The sequence below is a fragment of the Aspergillus homomorphus genome (assembly GCF_003184865.1).
Source record: "Aspergillus homomorphus CBS 101889 unplaced genomic scaffold BO97scaffold_22, whole genome shotgun sequence".
In the NCBI taxonomy this organism is placed as follows: Eukaryota; Fungi; Ascomycota; class Eurotiomycetes; order Eurotiales; family Aspergillaceae; genus Aspergillus; species Aspergillus homomorphus.
Window position 1 is genome coordinate 1 of NW_020291908.1, and position 16,203 is coordinate 16,203.

Here is a 16,203-nt window from a genome sequence, read left to right on the forward strand (position 1 = left end):
TATTAAGTCTTATTAAGCTTTAAATTAGAAATCCTTGATGTAAGTACTAATTTATAACTATATAAAGCTGTATATAAGATTATATAGAATAATATCCAGAATTGGTCGAGATATAAGGGATTGAAAATTACTATTTTATATGGGAAATGCAGCGCACCGCTGGCTTACACGCGCCACTCGCTTACCGATTACGTTAGCTGCATAAACTACAATGCACAGCGACCCCACCCCGACCCCAATACAACAACGGACGCAAAGCTTCACCCGGAGTCAATTGCCAGAACACCGACACAGACACCGCAGCACAGAACCTACACCTCTCCTACTCCCCTCCCTCAACAAAATACCCATCCTCACGTCCACCCCTCATACCGAAGACCCATAACAATGTCAGAATCCAGCTCCGACCCCCCACCAGGCTCAGGTAATTCCAATCCCCGTGCCAATCCCCCAAAAACCCTCACCACCCCCTCTCCCTATAAAAGAACCAATGCTATACAAACCCATGTCCAAAGTCCACAGCCAAATACTAACCATCCAAATAAAAAGTTAACATCGCCTCGCTCTCCGTCCCGCAACTCCGCGCTCTGCAGACGCGACTCTCCACCGAACTCGAACACCTGACCACCTCGCACGCCAAGCTGCGCGCCGCGCAGCTGAAGTTCAAGGACTGCGTGCGGTCGATCAACGAGGGGGTCGTGGGGTCCACGAAGAAGGGCACCGCGGGCCAGGAGGAGATTCTCGTGCCGCTGACCAGTTCGCTGTATGTGCGGGGTCGGCTCGCGGATCGGGAGAAGGTGCTTGTTGATGTTGGGACGGGGTTTTATGTTGAGAAGGTGGGTTTGCCCTTTCCTATCGGGGGTGGCTTGGCTTGGGATGAGGATTAGGATGGGAGGATGGTGTGGCTGGGAAAGAAGATACTGGACGTTATAATACTGCGTTGATTTGGAATGACTGGCTAATTTGGGTAATTCTAGACTGCCCCCAAGGCGATCGAGTTCTACGAGGATAAGGTCAAGGGTCTAGAGACCAACCTCACCGAGTTGGAGAAGATTGTGCAGACCAAGAGTCAGCAGCAAAGGCTTTTTGAAGATGGTATGTGGTTTTGCTCTACTTTTACCCGGGGAAGGATCTCGGAGAAATGGCCCTGGCATTCATATTGGACTAAAACTAAACTAACCGCTTCCTTGATCAGCATTGAGACAGAAATTGTTGGCAGAGGGTGCCGCCTCTTCCGCCACTGCTACCGCTGGTGCCGGTTAGTAAAGTCTGTCATGTTAAGGTACAGAAACAGAAAAAAGCAAAACAAAGGCAAGATAGGCATCAATGAAGTTTGACATGATTGACCGCCATATCAACGTCCGAAATGAAATACCCCGGGGTGTGACCGGTATTGGATCACGTACCGAGGCGATGGGATCGTAGCTCTCCATCCTAACATAGCAGCAAGCTCGCTGATGGTTCAGAACAGAGTACCGAGATCTGCGTCCAGACCCCTGGCATTGCCGCTGGAGGCCGGACTTGCCGACCGACTGATACTCTCGGCCTTGGCTGTTCCAGTGCCTACGGTGCTACGCGGCGACCCAGAACCCAGAAGCGATGCAACGCGTTTGATAAGGTCAATGAATTCCCACAATCCCTGAGTCTTGTCTTCGGTCTCACTCGAGGCCGGGAAGAAGGTCTGAAGGCTCGGATCGTAATTGGCTGAATGTCCCAAAGGCATATTGGCATGCTGCCCCAGCATATTGTCCCAGGCAAAGTCAAAGACCGACGCTCCCCAAGAAATGCGAGGTTTATCTCCGAAGGGTGCTCCTAGATTCAGACTAGCTGGGCCGGCCGTGGCGGTGCGAGTGTACTCGTCGTAACGCGCTATTTCCAAAATATATCTCGTCCCCTTCAGGCGGTATCGAATGGACGTCTTTTCGATGAACCTAGTGACTGGTGCCGTGGCATGGAAGATGACCTTGCGGATGGGATTCGTCGAAATATCGCCCATAGTATCGTTGCTCTTGAACTTTATTATGTGCGAGAAAGTTTGCAAAGCAGCTTCAACCGCAGTCGCTTCATAGAATTCCAAGGATGCGATCTCCAGCTGCCAGTCGGACCTGTTACAATTGATTAGAATGTTACGCAAGAGTATATTGAGTAGACTTACCTCTCAAAGTCGATGACTCCAACCTGTAAAGGTGAACGCGAGTCTTTGACTTGACCGACCTTGCGTGGTTTCAACCAGCGGCATTGAGTTATCGCATAGTCGCGCGCCCCGGCGCATTTGGCGAACTCGGCCTCCAAGCGTAGCAGAGCATTCTTCTGGCCAGCGAACTCGAAGTTCACGGAGAATGCCGGCTCCGGCTGTCGTAATGAGTCCATTGTCCGGTCGTATGGCTGGAGAAGGCTGGTTGCGGAAAGCAGTCTAGCGAGCAATTTAGACGGATCGATCTTCAAACTGCTCATAATATCAGCATCTTATCCCAAGGACCAAGAAAGGATTGCGCGCATACCCGGGAACCAAGCGGCCCCTTGTCTTCTCGTGAAACAACATCTCCCGAAATTCCTCAAAACCATACGCCAGCTTCCCATCCGCCGGGAGACGGTAATGATCGAGCACGAACAGTCCAAGATTGACTCGCATGCGAAGGTGTCCACGGACATAAATAACGCCCTTCAAGCATCTATCAACCACTTTGAGAAGATAAGCTTTATTCTTGGACTTGATCAGCTCAGCTCGGCCCGCCCAAAGCTCTATATCGGATTCTTCCAACGGGATTGTGCGAAACAGGGTTCTGGTAAAGCCAGCCTCTTTCCTCGCAGTGATTTCGCCCTGGCAAGTCCCAACAGGCTCAACCAAGTATAACTTGGATTTGACGAGGTCGCTTGCCATGACCTCAGCCCACTTGTTTCTGAGCAGCTGGGCAATGAGGCCTGTTTTACCCTGGGCATAACCGAGAGCGCAGATATGGTCAGGCAAGTCCTTAGGAACAAACAAGTGACATTCATATTTGATACGAATTGGGTCAAGAGCTTCCAATTCTGTACCCAAGGCACTATGAATGGAGGGACCTTTCCTAGGCCACAAGAACAGTAACTATATCACACTTTAGTTGGTTTTCTTGTTCTCAGATCGCGACGTGCTAGTTCTACTGACCTTCTCAAAGAACGGCGAGCTGGGATCAGGGGCCCTGCGGTATGCCTGGATCAAGGCATCTTCTAACTCTAGCTGATCTGCAAGCTCCTCCTTCCCAACAGAATAGGCTGTCGTCTTGGTCCAATCTCTTTTCTTTGGCATGGCAATGGTATCGCATCGTGCAAGAATGCTTTGAATGAGCTCCGTGGCCTCAGAGACCTGATATGAGGCCCCCCAGAGATGTATCACCTATACACATTAATGGCTGTCTAGTCAGAGATCTAGAATACATACATCATGGTCACTGTGGGGTGGATTGATGTAAGCTCCAGTCTTCCGGCAGATGTCATCGAAGGCATCATTACGTCCCTGCTGTCCGAATGGGCGTTTGGAGGAGACGGACCGAGCCGCGGTGCAGAACCTAGTCTCAAGTCAACATATGTCTTGTCGCCTATCAGAAGGTACTACTCACGCATCTCTGATCTCCCTGAAAGGGCGTGAGAGCCTGATGACTCCTGTGGCAACCAAAGTCAGCTCGAGTGATAGCAATGGAAAACATTTGATGTACCGGTGGGCTGAGCACCATTCCTCCACTGTGCTTTTGCAGGAGTTTCCCCTGGCAGGGGGGCTTGGGGCGAGAAGGAGCCTCTTTTACCTCGCATACTGCCACGTGCTCTGTATGGGCGCGCTGCACCTCTGGTGGGGGCCGGGGTAGTGCTCGGAGCGTTGTTGGTCATGGACGAAGCTACCGAAGCTACTGGTTCATTCACATGCTCAGTAGTAGAACGGGTCTTGGGCTGAGATGGATTGCTCTGGGCTTGGGAAGACTCCGGCTCGGAACGATTCTTCTGAAAGCCTGGTCGTCCATAGCCGGGGAGTGTCCATTCTAAGATACGAAAATCAGCACGTTGCGTCATAGCATGAGACAAGGAAAGGGAAAGCTGTATGATCACCTTGCGCTCCAGAAGCCTCGAAACTAAACTCTGGTAAGTATTCTCTTCTTTATTTGATGAACAGAAGGACTTACTCCATGTTGACTGTGAATCTCCAGCCGGAGCTGGGCGGGAGATTAGCACGGTGGTTTTCAGTCTGCAGCCGTTGATTAAAAGAGATCCGATGAACAGGAAAGATGGATAACAACAGAGTGATGTGATCAACGGATGGTCAAGGAAGAAGAATTCGAACAATTGGGGTTCTGCACTGATGGGAGAGCGGAAGATGTCAACAGAGGTGGAAAAGGGTGGAAGTAACCCGGGGTGATCAGTGGGAACGAAGAGGAAGGACAGAGGATTGACGGTACACAGTGGTTATATTCTACACACAGCAAACGACAGCTCTCAGACTTAGAAATTAAAGTTAATAAAGGTCAATTGGCTGACCGAAATGATCAGTGTGAGACGACTTGCTCGTGTCCCAATCACTAGTAGTTGTCTCGGCAGCCTGCATTCACCGAAATCACTGCTGACAAGTCAAGAAGTAGAGTGGTAACTTATTACTTTGAGAACAGATCGTAATATTAAATTCACTGGCTTTGGAGGCTCACTGCGAAGTTAATAGTCTCTCACCCACAGCTCTCTTTCCAATTGCTGTGTTAAATCACAACGCCTCTTGCCGTGTTCAGTTGTGAAGTATAGTGCATGTTATCTGATTGGCGGGCGCGGACCGTGCTGAAGCTAACCCTAAAATGGCAATACAGGCTCAAGCGCGCGGCAGGCGCGTCTTTTCAGCTTCCCGATCAACATTATCGACTCCCCCCAAGCCGGCCATTAGACTACCAAGGGACAATGGCCTCCGACTCAGAAGGCCAGACTCCTGGCTTGTCTTCGCGCAAGCCGAGTGTGCGCAAGCGGGCCCAGCTATGGATGACCAAGGGCGGTCTTGTCCGGGATGATTCCGATGACGAGCTGGGTGAAGAAGACCACCCATGGGAGTGGATTTACGACAATGAGGACATCGAGGAACCCGATAACAAACCGACTGCCGACACTTCACAAGATACTCCGAGATCGATGCGGAGACGCTCAGCTCTTCCGAATGCCAAACGCTCGCGGAAGATAATCGGGGCTCGCATGGGCTCGTTCGAATGCGCCCTAGGCCAGGTGGTGCTTCTGAAATCTCCGGAGCCCGGAAAAGACTGGGTTGGAATTATCACAGAGTTCGTGGAACAGGACGAAGATGACGACGAGATTATCAAGTCGGCCAACATCATGTGGTTTGCCTCTCCGGACGAATTCATGTCGACCAAGAACAAGCGACGATCTGACGCCCTACCCAACGAGCAATACCTAACAGCAGATTTCAATGTCAACCCTCTCACATCTATCAATGGCAAAGCCACCGTGATGTCTAAAGACGTCTTTTATGCCAAATACCCGGGCGGTGTCCCTCCGAAGGGAAAGGAATCTCTGGCCGATTTCAACAAATGCATTGTGTGTCGCAGAGGAGTGAATCAAGTTCAGGGAAGATATACCGAAGAGTTTCTGTGGGAAGATGTCTATCGGGAGGATAAACTCTTCGACCTCATCCATATGATTAAGGATGGGCTCAAAGTAGCCAAAAAACGCAAGCAGGTCGACAACGATGTGAGTTCATCAGGCTGTTTGGGCGCGTCTTCGCATGCTAAAATCTTCAAAGTATACGGAAGGTAAAGACGAAAAGGAAGTCGCTCCCAGTACACCCAGGAAGAGGCAGAAGGTTGCTTCTCATGCCACTCCCCAATCCCGTCGTCAGAAGTCTTTCACGACGCCGACTCACAAGAGGTAAGTGAAGTCTGCAACAATCTTTCTTAGCACTGGCTCACATCTTGCGATAGAATTGTTGTCAAGAAACCACTCGAATTCACCCCCCTTGGCACACGAATTCTTTCACCGTCGCAATTGGCCTCACCATACCGACAGGCGCGGACTCTCCTCCATGTGTCTACCGTACCAACGTCATTGCCTTGCCGGAAGACGGAGTTCGACGCGGTTTACAGTCATTTGAGCGCAGCCATCATGGAGGGAACGGGTACCTGTATCTATATATCCGGTACACCCGGAACAGGGAAGACAGCAACTGTTCGGGAGGTTGTCGCCCAGTTGAATGCCGCCGTACTGGCGGAAGAGATGGACGATTTCATCTTCGTCGAAATCAACGGCATGAAAGTGACTGATCCTCATCAGTCCTACTCTCTGCTCTGGGAGGCCCTAAAGGGTGATCGTGTATCCCCTTCTCATGCCCTAGACCTCCTCGAACGGGAGTTTTCGCACCCCTCCCCCCGCCGAGTGTCCTGCGTTGTCTTGATGGACGAACTTGACCAGCTCGTCACCAAGAATCAATCCGTAATGTACAATTTCTTCAACTGGCCCGCACTACGCCACTCCCGGCTCATCGTTCTCGCCGTCGCCAACACGATGGATCTTCCGGAGCGAACCCTGAGCAACAAGATCTCCAGCCGTCTAGGCCTCACTCGTATTACCTTCCCAGGTTACAAACATACCGACCTGATGGACATCATTAGCACAAGACTTGCCAATGTTCCCGGTAATATCGTCGAAGCAGATGCCGTCCAATTTGCCAGCCGCAAAGTCGCCGCCGTCAGCGGTGATGCGCGTCGCGCCCTCGACATCTGCCGACGTGCCGTGGAGATTGCCGAACAACAAGCCAACGAAGCCGCTCGGAAAGAGCCCCTCGAGACCATCGACGAAGACGATACCGAATCGATGCCGCCAACCCCGAGTAAAACCCCCGCCCGCAAAGACCGGGCTCTCAACAAAAAAGCCCTCCCCCCGTCCCCGCAGAAGAAACCACAACCGACCACCACTACCAACAAACCCATCGTCGGCCGCGTCACCATCGCCACCATCAAACAAGCCATTCAAGAAGCCACCTCAACCCCGCTCCAACAATCCCTTCGCTGTCTTCCGCTGGCCGGGAAACTCTTCCTCGCCGCGCTCCTCGCCCGCGTCCGCCGCACCGGCATCTCCGAATCCACTGTTGGCGACGTCATCGACGAAGCCAAGCGCATCGCCGATGCAGCCGTCGCCGTCGCCGGCGCGGCCGGCGTAGGCATCAAGGAGTTCCTCCTTGCTGGCGGGAATGGGGCGCGTGTGCGTGCTCTGGGATCCGCGGCCATGGAGCTTATGAACTCCGGCGTCCTGGCGTTGGAGCATGGCGCCGGGGCGAAAGGTCCGCTCGGCAGTGCGGCCATCCCGCACCGGGGTGATCGGAGCGGGAAGGTGCGGTTGCGCGTTGCGGCGGAGGATGTCCGATCGGCGTTCTGCGACGATGTAGAGGCTAAGGGGTTGGGGCTGGGGATCGATCAGTAATATCAATCCGCCCCTTGGAACCTTAAGGATGCCGGAAGGAGAGGTAGTGAGTTAGTTGTACGATATTTTAGACTAGAGATAATGATACCCACGTTCTGACCATACTCATCAAGATGTGTAACTACTCAACTATAACACGATTGCGGCTTACGGGTTGATGGCAGCGACGTATACAAAGCTCAAGGTAAGACATTCAGTTTATGCACTCTATTATACATCGGTATACAGCCATGAACAAAGTCCTTTTATGAGCCTTTAGGGGAAAAACAGACATGAAACCCCAATAACTCGAAAAGATACCAGGACAAAAGCCACGAAACGCTGAACTCCATATTGCATTCCAAAACCCCAGAAAATGAGATCCATAACTGCCTCAAGGTGCTGACCGTAGCGTAAAAAGATATAGATTTGTTCACATTCGATACTTGTGAATGGGGGTGTGCATCCACGAAAGCTATCAAGGTCGGGAAGGGGGTATTTGAGGAGATGTAGGAGAGAAACAGGAACAAAGAAGAGGTAGCACGATTGATCCCTGCGCGAGATATGTGCAAGGGCCCTAATATCTCTGCCGACCGAGGGTGGGAGCCCAAGTGACGGGATGCGACTCGGGGGTGGCCTCGTCATCTGGCTTCCAGATCTTGATGGTCTTATCGGCCTCACCGGTGATGAGGCGCAGACCGGTGCGATCAAAGGTGGAGGACATGATGCCGGCCTCGGCCTCGAGAGAACCGGGCTGGGCGGTGGACTCGATGCTCTGGAACTGGTAGCCGGTCTTCCAGTCCCAGAAGCACATGGAGCCGTTGTCGCCGCCGGAGAAGAGGACGTTGTCCTCGTTGGCGGCCATGGTGTTGATGATGGCGTTGTGACCCTCGAAGTTCTGCATGAACTCGCCCTCGGGGCACTTCCATTGCTTGATGGAGCCGGTGCTGGCGCTGGCGAAGGTGAACTCGCGCGGGTGCGTGACGATGTTGCGCACGCCCTTCTTGTGGTGCGTCAGCACGCCCATCGATTTGCCCGCTGCCAGGTCCCACAGCCGTACGGTCGAGTCCAGGGAGCCCGTGATGATCTGCGGGTCGGCTTCTTGACATTTCACGTCCGCGACGGTGCCGCGGTGGCCGGACAGGACGTGGACGTTGCTCCGCGTGCGCATGTCCCAGACGCGAGCAACGCCATCACGACCACCGGTTACGAGGAGGTCGAGACGCGGGTGCAGGGCCAGGGTGTAGACGCCGCTCAGGTGGCCGTGGTAGTGGCGGATGACCTTGTTGGTCTCCAGGTCCCAGCACTTGACCATCTTGTCCTCGCCGCAGGAGAAGAGGTATGGGTGGCGCGGGGAGACGGCCAGACCGCGCACGGTGGAAATGTGACCGGTGAGAGTTAGACGGAGGGCGCCGGTTGCCAGATTCCAGATCTTGATCGTCCGGTCACCCGCACCACTGGCGAACCACTCGTTGTTGGGCTCGACGGCCAAGCTCCGCACCCAACCCAGGTGGCCGGAGATGACGCGCATGAGCTTCCACGGCGCATGCCAGTCGGGTCTCTGTTGTCGCGTCGCCGATGGTCGCTGGATCAGACTCTTAGGTTCGTTCTCGCCGCCAACACCGCCCGCCGCCGGCCCGGGGGCTTTCTTGACCAACGCCATTGACGCGCCGCTGCCGTCGGCCGCAGAGGCTTTTGTCTGTGCTTGGATCTTAGGTCGTTTGGCGCGTCCGCTGGCAGCGGCCGCAGCGGCAGCGGCTTGCTTCTCGGCGAGGGCGGGGGGCAATTCTTTGACGTCTTCGTATTCTGCTTTGCGTCGGTACGAAAGGCCGATGGAGCCGTTGACGACCGAGGGTGTGACCATGAGGTAGTCGGAGCCGAACAGCTCAGCGGTCCGTTTTGCGGACAGGCGCACGGCCTCGTCGGGCGATGTGGAAGGGACGACGTCCATTGTGTAGGTAGCGTGGGGAGGAGGTTTGAGGTGTTAGCGTAGGCGATCGGCCGGACGTTCGCGTCCTGATCCCTCAGGACACTGCTGCGTTGGTTGTCGAATTTGAGATATCGCGGAATTTCAGTGCATCCAACAGAAAAGTGTCTCGAGTTGTAGTTGATAGCGATTGGACGTGGCGTGCTGGAGTGGCGTAGATCAAAGAACGGTCGGTAGTCTGAAGATGAGGTGAAGCTGCAGGACAGACCGAAGTGAAGCTCTCTGGTTTTCCGCAGGTGTTGATGCCTGAGGCCAAATAGGGTGTCAAGGCCGCGGTTCTCCGCATCTGCAGGCAATCAATCCATCGTCAACCCCGCCGCATACAAAAGCAACGAGAACTAGACAGATCACTGCAGTAACCATGAACGCTAACACGGAAACTAAGTATCCTCTTCACGAGGCTGCTCGCGAGGGGAAAAGTACGTCTCTGCTCTCCACCAACCTCTGATCTTGACCAAGGCTAATATTAGTATGAAGCCTCAACGGCGGAGTCTCTACTAAGCGTATGTTAAAGCCTGTCCCCGCACGGGCGACAGATGGAAATATGGCAACTGACAAACATCTCCAGGCCAATCCTAAGCTCGCTGCCATCAAAGACGACGATGAGCGTCTCCCCATCCACTGGGCTATAGCCTACAACCATCCGTCTATTGTGGAGCTGCTCATCTCTAACAAGCACTTTGACCCCGACGTGGAGGTTTGTCATTCGGCCAAGAACGCATGATAAGTAATTCAAGCCTGCTAAGAGGACCTCCTAGGATGGATCCGGCTGGACCCCTCTGATGATCGCCGCGAGTTTGAAGAACGCGGAAGGGGACCCTATCATTGATCTCCTGTTGAAAAAGGGCGCAGATGTCAGCGTGAGGAGCGTTTCCGGACAGGTGCGTACTCAGCGAGCTGTCTATATATACTTACTACCACCATAAAATGGAACTGACAGTCGCTAACAATTCTATATGAAGAACGCCCTTCATTTTGCGACCTCCAAAGCCAACCTCTCCACTGTTCGTACGCTGATTGCCAATAAATGCAGCGCTCGAGTCAAGGATAAACGCGGCCAGCTCGCGCTTCACCGGGCCGCGGCTATTGGGTCCACTCCTATCATCCAAATCCTACTTGAGGATGGGAAAAGCCCAGTCAATGCGACTGATGTCGATGGACTGACGGCGTTGCATCACGCAATCTCTGAGGGACATGGTGATGCGGCAATCACGCTGCTGAAGGCTGGCGCGGAACCAGACAAGAGAGATTCCAGCGGGGTGTTAGCTATCGATATGGCACCGGACAACAAGGTAGAGCTCGCGTTGACATTGGAGGACGTTACCAAGCTAACTTCCGAGTAGGTTAGGAGCTACATTCTACAGACTGCAGAGAGGGAGGGGATTGAGTTATAAAGTTGGACCGAAAGAGGATCCGGTGGGCAAATCGGTGTCGAAACCCAAAAGAATGTCATTAAATTATTAGACTGGATACCCGGAGTCTCTCCAGGCTCATCGCTGTTTCAATGTTTCAATAGCTGCTTTTAAACAAAAATACATGTACCACATAACATCGTCTAGAGCGAGATCTAGCCCAGAGCATTGATCTCTATGTACAAGGGAAAGGATCTCAGTCGAAAAAAATGCAGGGCAGTGAATAGCTTCACTTCATCGTACTGTCGACCAACTCGCGGTAGATCTTCTTGAGGTCGGCAATATCTGCCTCTAACTCCTCCACCTGCTCGCTTTTCTCTCCCAGCATCTCCAAGGTGGTTTCGTACCGCTGATCAAGCTCGTCGAGCCGCTGTTCCAGCTCCTGTACGCGTGTATCTGAAGCTCGCTTCGTTTCGACCTCCCGCATGAGATCCACGACTTGCTGTCGGGCCTCATCGCGCTGCGCAGTAATCCGGGAAAGCTCGTCCTTCGATGCGGCACGTTCACTCTCGAGTCGGCGGACGGTGGCACTCATGCGCTCGACCAATTGTACAGAAGGTCCTGCGCCGACGGTAGACTCTGAGATGATGTCGTTGATGCCGCGTGAGTGCTGCGTAGGAGCTCCACCGTATGCGGAGGGGGTGGCCGAACGGCTGAAGAGCTCGTCAGGCTCAAAGTTTATCGAGGGCGTTTCTGGAATTGGTAGATGTGTGGAACTGGTCGCAGTCGAGGGCGAGAGGATGGACTGAGTAGACAGTGGGAATGAGTTCTGGCGCGAGAGGTTGCCCGTGTCTGGCGAGGTTGGCAACGTCGACGGCCGACGACTAGTCGGCCGATAGTCGGATAACGTTCCGATGGGCTCTAAAGCACTAGGCCGACGACTGTAGGCTACTGGAGACTGTGTTCGAGGTTGCTGCAAGAAAGCCGGCGGAGGTGACGCGTGCTCACGCAATTTCGCTCGCTCGTCTTCGAGTTTCTGTGCCCATGTCGCATCGATTACTTTTTGCTGTTCCGTGAATTCTTTCTGGGCTTGATCCAGGTCGTCAGTGGCTTTTTTAAGCTTCTGCTCTAGCTTCTGGTTCTCTTCGGCTGCCGCCTCAAGTTTACTTTCTAGATCATGCTCAGTCTCTTTGGCGGTTTCGAACTCTTCTTCAATCCGTTTCACTTTCAGATTCTGCGCACGCAAGAGTTAGCCTAGTAGTCGCCAATGTGATCTTTAAAAATCTTGTACTCACCGTCTCACGTATCTTCCGGCGCATGTCGCCATCTCGCCGTGTGGCCTCATCCCGCTCCTTTTCGACATTTGCCAATCGAGCAAGCAATGAGCCCTCCAAAGTTTGCCAATTCTCACTAGCCACGGCATACTGCGTCTGAAGAGTCTCAATCTGACGAAGCAATTTCACTTGCGTGTCGCCAGCCACACCAGATGAGGCCTCTTCAGCTCTGAAGCGAAGAGACTCCATCTTACTTTCGAGCATCGACTGCTCGCCTTTGAGTTCCACCTCCAGCATGCGGGCCCGTTCCTTCTCCTGCTCAATGGTGGCCTGCAAATCGCTTATCTCGCGCCTCAGCTTACCTTCGCTGATCTCTCGTTCAATCTTAGCGCTGGAAAGGTCCTCTTCTAGTTGAGTAGCGCGACGCTTCTCTAGTTCAAGTGCCTCAGACTGAGCCTTGGCCTCCGCTGCCTCCGCTCGAGCAACGGCTCGTGCAAGCTGTCCCTTCATCTCCTGTACCGTCTGGCTGAGTGCATTGCGTTCTGCAGTTACTGACTCGAGATCTCGAGACGCTTTCGACTGTGCCGAGAGCGAATCATACGCCCTCTTTTCGGCGGCTTCTGCTCGCTTGGCTCGGGTCTCGGCGTCGGCCAGATCTCGTTCCATTTTCTCTGTTTTCTTCTTCGTCTCGTTTTGAGATTTCGCATTCTCCGCCAACTGCTGTCTCAGCTTCTTGATAGCCGTCCGATGATCCATTTCCGACTTGGACAACTTCTGCCCTTCTTCAAGAAGAAGGGCTATCTTCTCGTCCTTTTCTCTCAATTGTCTTTCCATGCTACCCGGTTCCGCCGTTGCAGCAGCCTTCTTGGCGGATTCGGCGGCTTCTTTTGCCAGGTATTTGAGCTTGGACTGGAGTGCATCGATCCGCTCAATATAGCCATACATCTCCTCCTGCCAGTGAGACTCAGCAGCTTTGTGCTCGGCCTGTAATTGTGCGACGGACTTTTCTTGGCTGTTGAAAGTATCGCTGGATGCTTCGGCAGGCTCCGTTGACCGAGGTAATGTCGCAGGCGCAGATGAATCTGGCTCGTCGACCGGCGGTTTTGCTGCACCAGGCGTGGAATCTTGTACAGCGTCACTTTCATTCTCTGAAGAAGTCTGCTGGGGTAGTGCAGTCTCGGTCGATAGCCTGTTCATATCGTTCGACGCCCGCGGGTCACCCGAATCGTGGCTGTTGCGCGACTCGTTCCCATCGGCCGTGCTTCCATCGACTTGACTCGAGCTTCTAGAGTGTCTCCCTGCATTCAAAGATGGCGAGCCAAGGTTAGAGTCGATGTCCATACTAGATCGGGCACCGTTGCTGGGATTCGGACTAGTAACGGGTGATGAATTCCGGCTGGAGCCTTGGGTAGCGAGAGAGCCCGGCGAGTTCTTCACCATGGCACGAGCGAGACGTTCCTGGAGCCGATCATTCTTCCGAGCATTGGACGAGCTGCGGGAGAGGTCTAGGTGCAGTTAGCAATGCGACGGGTCCGTACGGACGGAATGGACCATACTCCCGGGTTGCTCTGTGGACTTAGATTTTGTGGCCGTGCTCTTCGCTTGTAGTTGCTTTTGATCCTCCTCTTCCGCTAATATTTGGTCCAATCTAGATTCGACACCCGCGACAGCCTGTTGTAGGAAAGAGCCGACCTTCCACTTCGGCTTGTTGCCTTGTGAGTTCTGGGCCATGGTGAAGACCGAAGCTCTTGTTTATAGTCACCGTTTCTCAATTTATCGTACGAGCCGATTGCGCGATTGCCTAGCGACAGATCCTATAGCATTGATATCGTATGTCATGGATGGCAGCAAGTTGTGAGGTTGATGCGATTTACTTGTGGGCTGTTGTTGTCACCGGGTGGGGTGGGGAAGGACGAGGCTGATGGGAAACGAATGAGCAACCTCAAGGTGAACAGGCACGTCGAGAAGTCAATTATACCAGAAGGAACGTGGAGATGCAAGAACTGCGACAAGAGAAATCGTCCCTGCGCGGGGGGCCAGTGGCAGCCTAGCAGCCTAGCCTGGAGTGGTGCAGCTTGCGTGGACGGAGAAGTTGCAGCGCAACCAGCCGGGGCTTGGCGATCAATGGAATGAATGCAGTGGCCGTCGTTATCATCATTATTCCCGCCAACTAATCGGACGGGCCCGAACCACCTCCGTCTGTCCTCCACCTCCATCTTTCCTCCTCCCACCCCTCATTTGTCGTCCCCCCCACTCCTTCTCTTCCTCCTCCTTAGGTTTTACACTTCTCTCCGATTGTTGCTGTTTTTTTTCTTCCGGTTGGGTTCCTGTCCATCTCTCCCCCGGAGTCCACCATGTCGTTGCCCCTGGAGCCACCGACGTATCTCAGCTCGCTGCAGAACAACATCCGAGCTCGCCCTATTCCTTGGGAGGGTGCTGTCCGAGCTGGCAACATTACCGATGAACACCTGAAGAAGATCAAGGCGGTGGACAAGGTTCGCAAGGAGCAACGACGTCAGACAGTTGAAGGCGACCTGGCTGGGTATGTTAGTCTGCTGGCAGGCGGGCCCGAGAGCAAGAGTGTACTGGACTCCGCCGCCCGACGGACCGACATCGTGCAATGTATCCTCGTGCTGGCCGCGGATTTGATCAACGGTGGGTCTCTTCTTGGTCCCCTGCTGTTGCGAGTTATTGTTGCTGATGAAGATGGTGATAACTAGATGTTCCCTCCCTTGCGACGGCTCTGGTTGCCCACCCTGATCCTTACAAGCCATTCCTCCCCCTCTTGCGTCATTCGACTAATGCTGAAGATCCCATTCCTCTGCTCACCTCTACATTCTTGACCAACCTGGTATCCGTCAGTCTGTTCGCATCTTCGAAGCCAGCGCCGCGGGATGATGAGGCTCTTCCGCAGCTGTACACCTACCTCTCCACTCTGACCCAGAATCAAGACAGCGGGCTGCAGGATATCGGGGTTCAGGAGCTGTCCGCACTTCTTCGCACCACTAGAGCTCGCGAACTCTTCTGGCAGCAACGCAAACAGACTGTTGATCCTCTGATCGAGATCCTGCGGGCTGCGACGGGCTCTAAGGATAGCAGCTCTAGCACCCTGGCGGGCAGTACGCGCGGAATTGAGCCTGGTCTTGCTGGCGGAATTGGACTTCAACTCTTGTACAGGGTATTGTTGGTGCTATGGCAGCTGAGCTTTGAGGGCAGTCTGGTTGGAGATGACCTGCAAAAGTACGTGGTGCGGCGCATTCACTGCGAGCTATGTAGCTAACACCTACGCGACTTAGTGATTACGAGTTCGTTCAGGTCTACACCCACCTCCTCCGCCTGTCCCCAAAGGAGAAGACGACGCGACTCCTCCTTGCCACGCTCAATAATCTTCTTTCCAGCAACCGCACGACTCTGCTTCCGGTCGCCGTCTTTGTTCGCCTGCCTGCGCTGCTGACGAACCTCTCGGGTCGCCACTTGACCGATGAAGACCTGCTGGAGGACCTTCAAGCTCTGACGGAGCTTCTGGATGAATATACCAAGACGCAGACGACGTTTGATCAATACGCGGCTGAACTGCAGTCGGGCCATTTGCGGTGGTCGCCTCCTCACCGGAACCCCACCTTCTGGAAGGACAATGCACGCCGCATCCTGGACGACAACAACGGCGCACTGCCCAAGAAGCTCGCAGAGATTCTGTCCAAGAGCTGGGACAATGACAAGCAGGTTCTGGCGATCGGCTGCAACGATGTGGGCCATTTGGTAAAGGAGCTTCCAGAGCGGCGGGCACAGCTGGAGAAATTGGGCCTAAAGACGCGGGTGATGGAACTGATGGCAGATAAGGACGAAGCAGTCAGGTGGGAGAGCTTGCGAGCTGTTGGAGAATGGCTCCGTTATACTTTTGACGACTAATTGGGGGAAGACGCCATTTGATTTCGACTTGTCCTTGCTCTTGTTTATCAAGTTTATATCGTCTGTATGTATTGGGTCTAGACGAGCCACCCCGGGCTGCATTTGTATTGATCATCTGTAAATTCTGTAACGTCTCAGCGTAGTCTGCCTTCGGTGTGTTGAATTTGAATATGCGCTCAGTTTGAAGTTCAGTTCGTGGTGGATCTATCCCGAACCAGTCTCCGTACTATTTCGTCACCCGCACTTTTGAACCTGGAGTGGAGGAGGCCGC

The 16,203-nt window shown here is 53.6% G+C and overlaps 7 protein-coding genes across 7 annotated transcripts; 4 read left to right on the plus strand and 3 right to left on the minus strand.

The window, feature by feature from the left end:
• The first annotated feature begins 251 nt into the window (after positions 1 to 251).
• On the plus strand, positions 252 to 1,363 carry BO97DRAFT_94412 (prefoldin subunit 5). Its single transcript, XM_025701157.1, has 4 exons — positions 252 to 424; positions 550 to 836; positions 978 to 1,095; positions 1,196 to 1,363. The coding sequence occupies exons 1-4, from the start codon at positions 388 to 390 to the stop codon at positions 1,261 to 1,263; spliced, it is 510 nt and encodes a 169-aa protein (XP_025550564.1). The 5' UTR covers positions 252 to 387; the 3' UTR covers positions 1,264 to 1,363.
• Positions 1,364 to 1,462: 99 nt separating this feature from the next.
• BO97DRAFT_453920 (uncharacterized protein) lies at positions 1,463 to 4,156 on the minus strand (the record flags this gene model as incomplete). The annotated part of the gene is made up of 9 exons (XM_025699088.1): positions 1,463 to 2,105; positions 2,156 to 2,395; positions 2,502 to 3,085; positions 3,146 to 3,373; positions 3,419 to 3,545; positions 3,597 to 3,639; positions 3,780 to 4,010; positions 4,078 to 4,100; positions 4,152 to 4,156. The coding sequence occupies 9 exons, from the start codon at positions 4,154 to 4,156 to the stop codon at positions 1,463 to 1,465; spliced, it is 2,124 nt and encodes a 707-aa protein (XP_025550565.1).
• Positions 4,157 to 4,908: 752 nt separating this feature from the next.
• Positions 4,909 to 7,431, plus strand: BO97DRAFT_391881 (origin recognition complex subunit 1; the record flags this gene model as incomplete). The annotated part of the gene is made up of 3 exons (XM_025693843.1): positions 4,909 to 5,706; positions 5,759 to 5,883; positions 5,937 to 7,431. 3 exons carry the CDS (start codon positions 4,909 to 4,911, stop codon positions 7,429 to 7,431), a joined length of 2,418 nt encoding a protein of 805 aa, XP_025550566.1.
• Positions 7,432 to 7,638: 207 nt separating this feature from the next.
• Positions 7,639 to 9,562, minus strand: BO97DRAFT_406096 (WD40 repeat domain-containing protein). The gene has a single exon (XM_025695341.1). The coding sequence runs from the start codon at positions 9,359 to 9,361 to the stop codon at positions 7,988 to 7,990; it is 1,374 nt and encodes a 457-aa protein (XP_025550567.1). The 5' UTR covers positions 9,362 to 9,562; the 3' UTR covers positions 7,639 to 7,987.
• A 147-nt stretch (positions 9,563 to 9,709) lies between these two features.
• Positions 9,710 to 10,925, plus strand: BO97DRAFT_370291 (ankyrin repeat domain-containing protein). The gene is made up of 6 exons (XM_025692767.1): positions 9,710 to 9,816; positions 9,875 to 9,900; positions 9,966 to 10,094; positions 10,156 to 10,278; positions 10,360 to 10,689; positions 10,741 to 10,925. The coding sequence occupies exons 1-6, from the start codon at positions 9,759 to 9,761 to the stop codon at positions 10,789 to 10,791; spliced, it is 717 nt and encodes a 238-aa protein (XP_025550568.1). The 5' UTR covers positions 9,710 to 9,758; the 3' UTR covers positions 10,792 to 10,925.
• On the minus strand, positions 10,913 to 13,754 carry BO97DRAFT_478460 (M protein repeat protein; the record flags this gene model as incomplete). Its single annotated transcript, XM_025700628.1, has 3 exons — positions 10,913 to 11,983; positions 12,045 to 13,528; positions 13,562 to 13,754. The coding sequence occupies 3 exons, from the start codon at positions 13,752 to 13,754 to the stop codon at positions 11,039 to 11,041; spliced, it is 2,622 nt and encodes an 873-aa protein (XP_025550569.1). The 3' UTR covers positions 10,913 to 11,038.
• A 451-nt stretch (positions 13,755 to 14,205) lies between these two features.
• On the plus strand, positions 14,206 to 16,027 carry BO97DRAFT_470909 (H(+)-transporting V1 sector ATPase subunit H). Its single transcript, XM_025699997.1, has 3 exons — positions 14,206 to 14,678; positions 14,744 to 15,263; positions 15,320 to 16,027. Exons 1-3 carry the CDS (start codon positions 14,378 to 14,380, stop codon positions 15,930 to 15,932), a joined length of 1,434 nt encoding a protein of 477 aa, XP_025550570.1. The 5' UTR covers positions 14,206 to 14,377; the 3' UTR covers positions 15,933 to 16,027.
• Positions 16,028 to 16,203: the final 176 nt, after the last annotated feature.

Coding starts and splice junctions, on each gene's coding strand:
- BO97DRAFT_470909 (XM_025699997.1), top strand. CDS start 14,378: ATGTCGTTGCCCCTGGAGCCACCGACGTATCTCAGCTCGCTGCAGAAC. Junction 14,679..14,743: donor GGCCGCGGATTTGATCAACG/GTGGGTCTCTTC, acceptor GGTGATAACTAG/ATGTTCCCTCCCTTGCGACG. Junction 15,264..15,319: donor GTTGGAGATGACCTGCAAAA/GTACGTGGTGCG, acceptor TACGCGACTTAG/TGATTACGAGTTCGTTCAGG.
- BO97DRAFT_406096 (XM_025695341.1), bottom strand. CDS start 9,361: ATGGACGTCGTCCCTTCCACATCGCCCGACGAGGCCGTGCGCCTGTCC.
- BO97DRAFT_94412 (XM_025701157.1), top strand. CDS start 388: ATGTCAGAATCCAGCTCCGACCCCCCACCAGGCTCAG. Junction 425..549: donor CGACCCCCCACCAGGCTCAG/GTAATTCCAATC, acceptor CCAAATAAAAAG/TTAACATCGCCTCGCTCTCC. Junction 1,096..1,195: donor GCAAAGGCTTTTTGAAGATG/GTATGTGGTTTT, acceptor TTCCTTGATCAG/CATTGAGACAGAAATTGTTG.
- BO97DRAFT_370291 (XM_025692767.1), top strand. CDS start 9,759: ATGAACGCTAACACGGAAACTAAGTATCCTCTTCACGAGGCTGCTCGC. Junction 10,279..10,359: donor TGAGGAGCGTTTCCGGACAG/GTGCGTACTCAG, acceptor TTCTATATGAAG/AACGCCCTTCATTTTGCGAC. Junction 10,690..10,740: donor ATATGGCACCGGACAACAAG/GTAGAGCTCGCG, acceptor ACTTCCGAGTAG/GTTAGGAGCTACATTCTACA.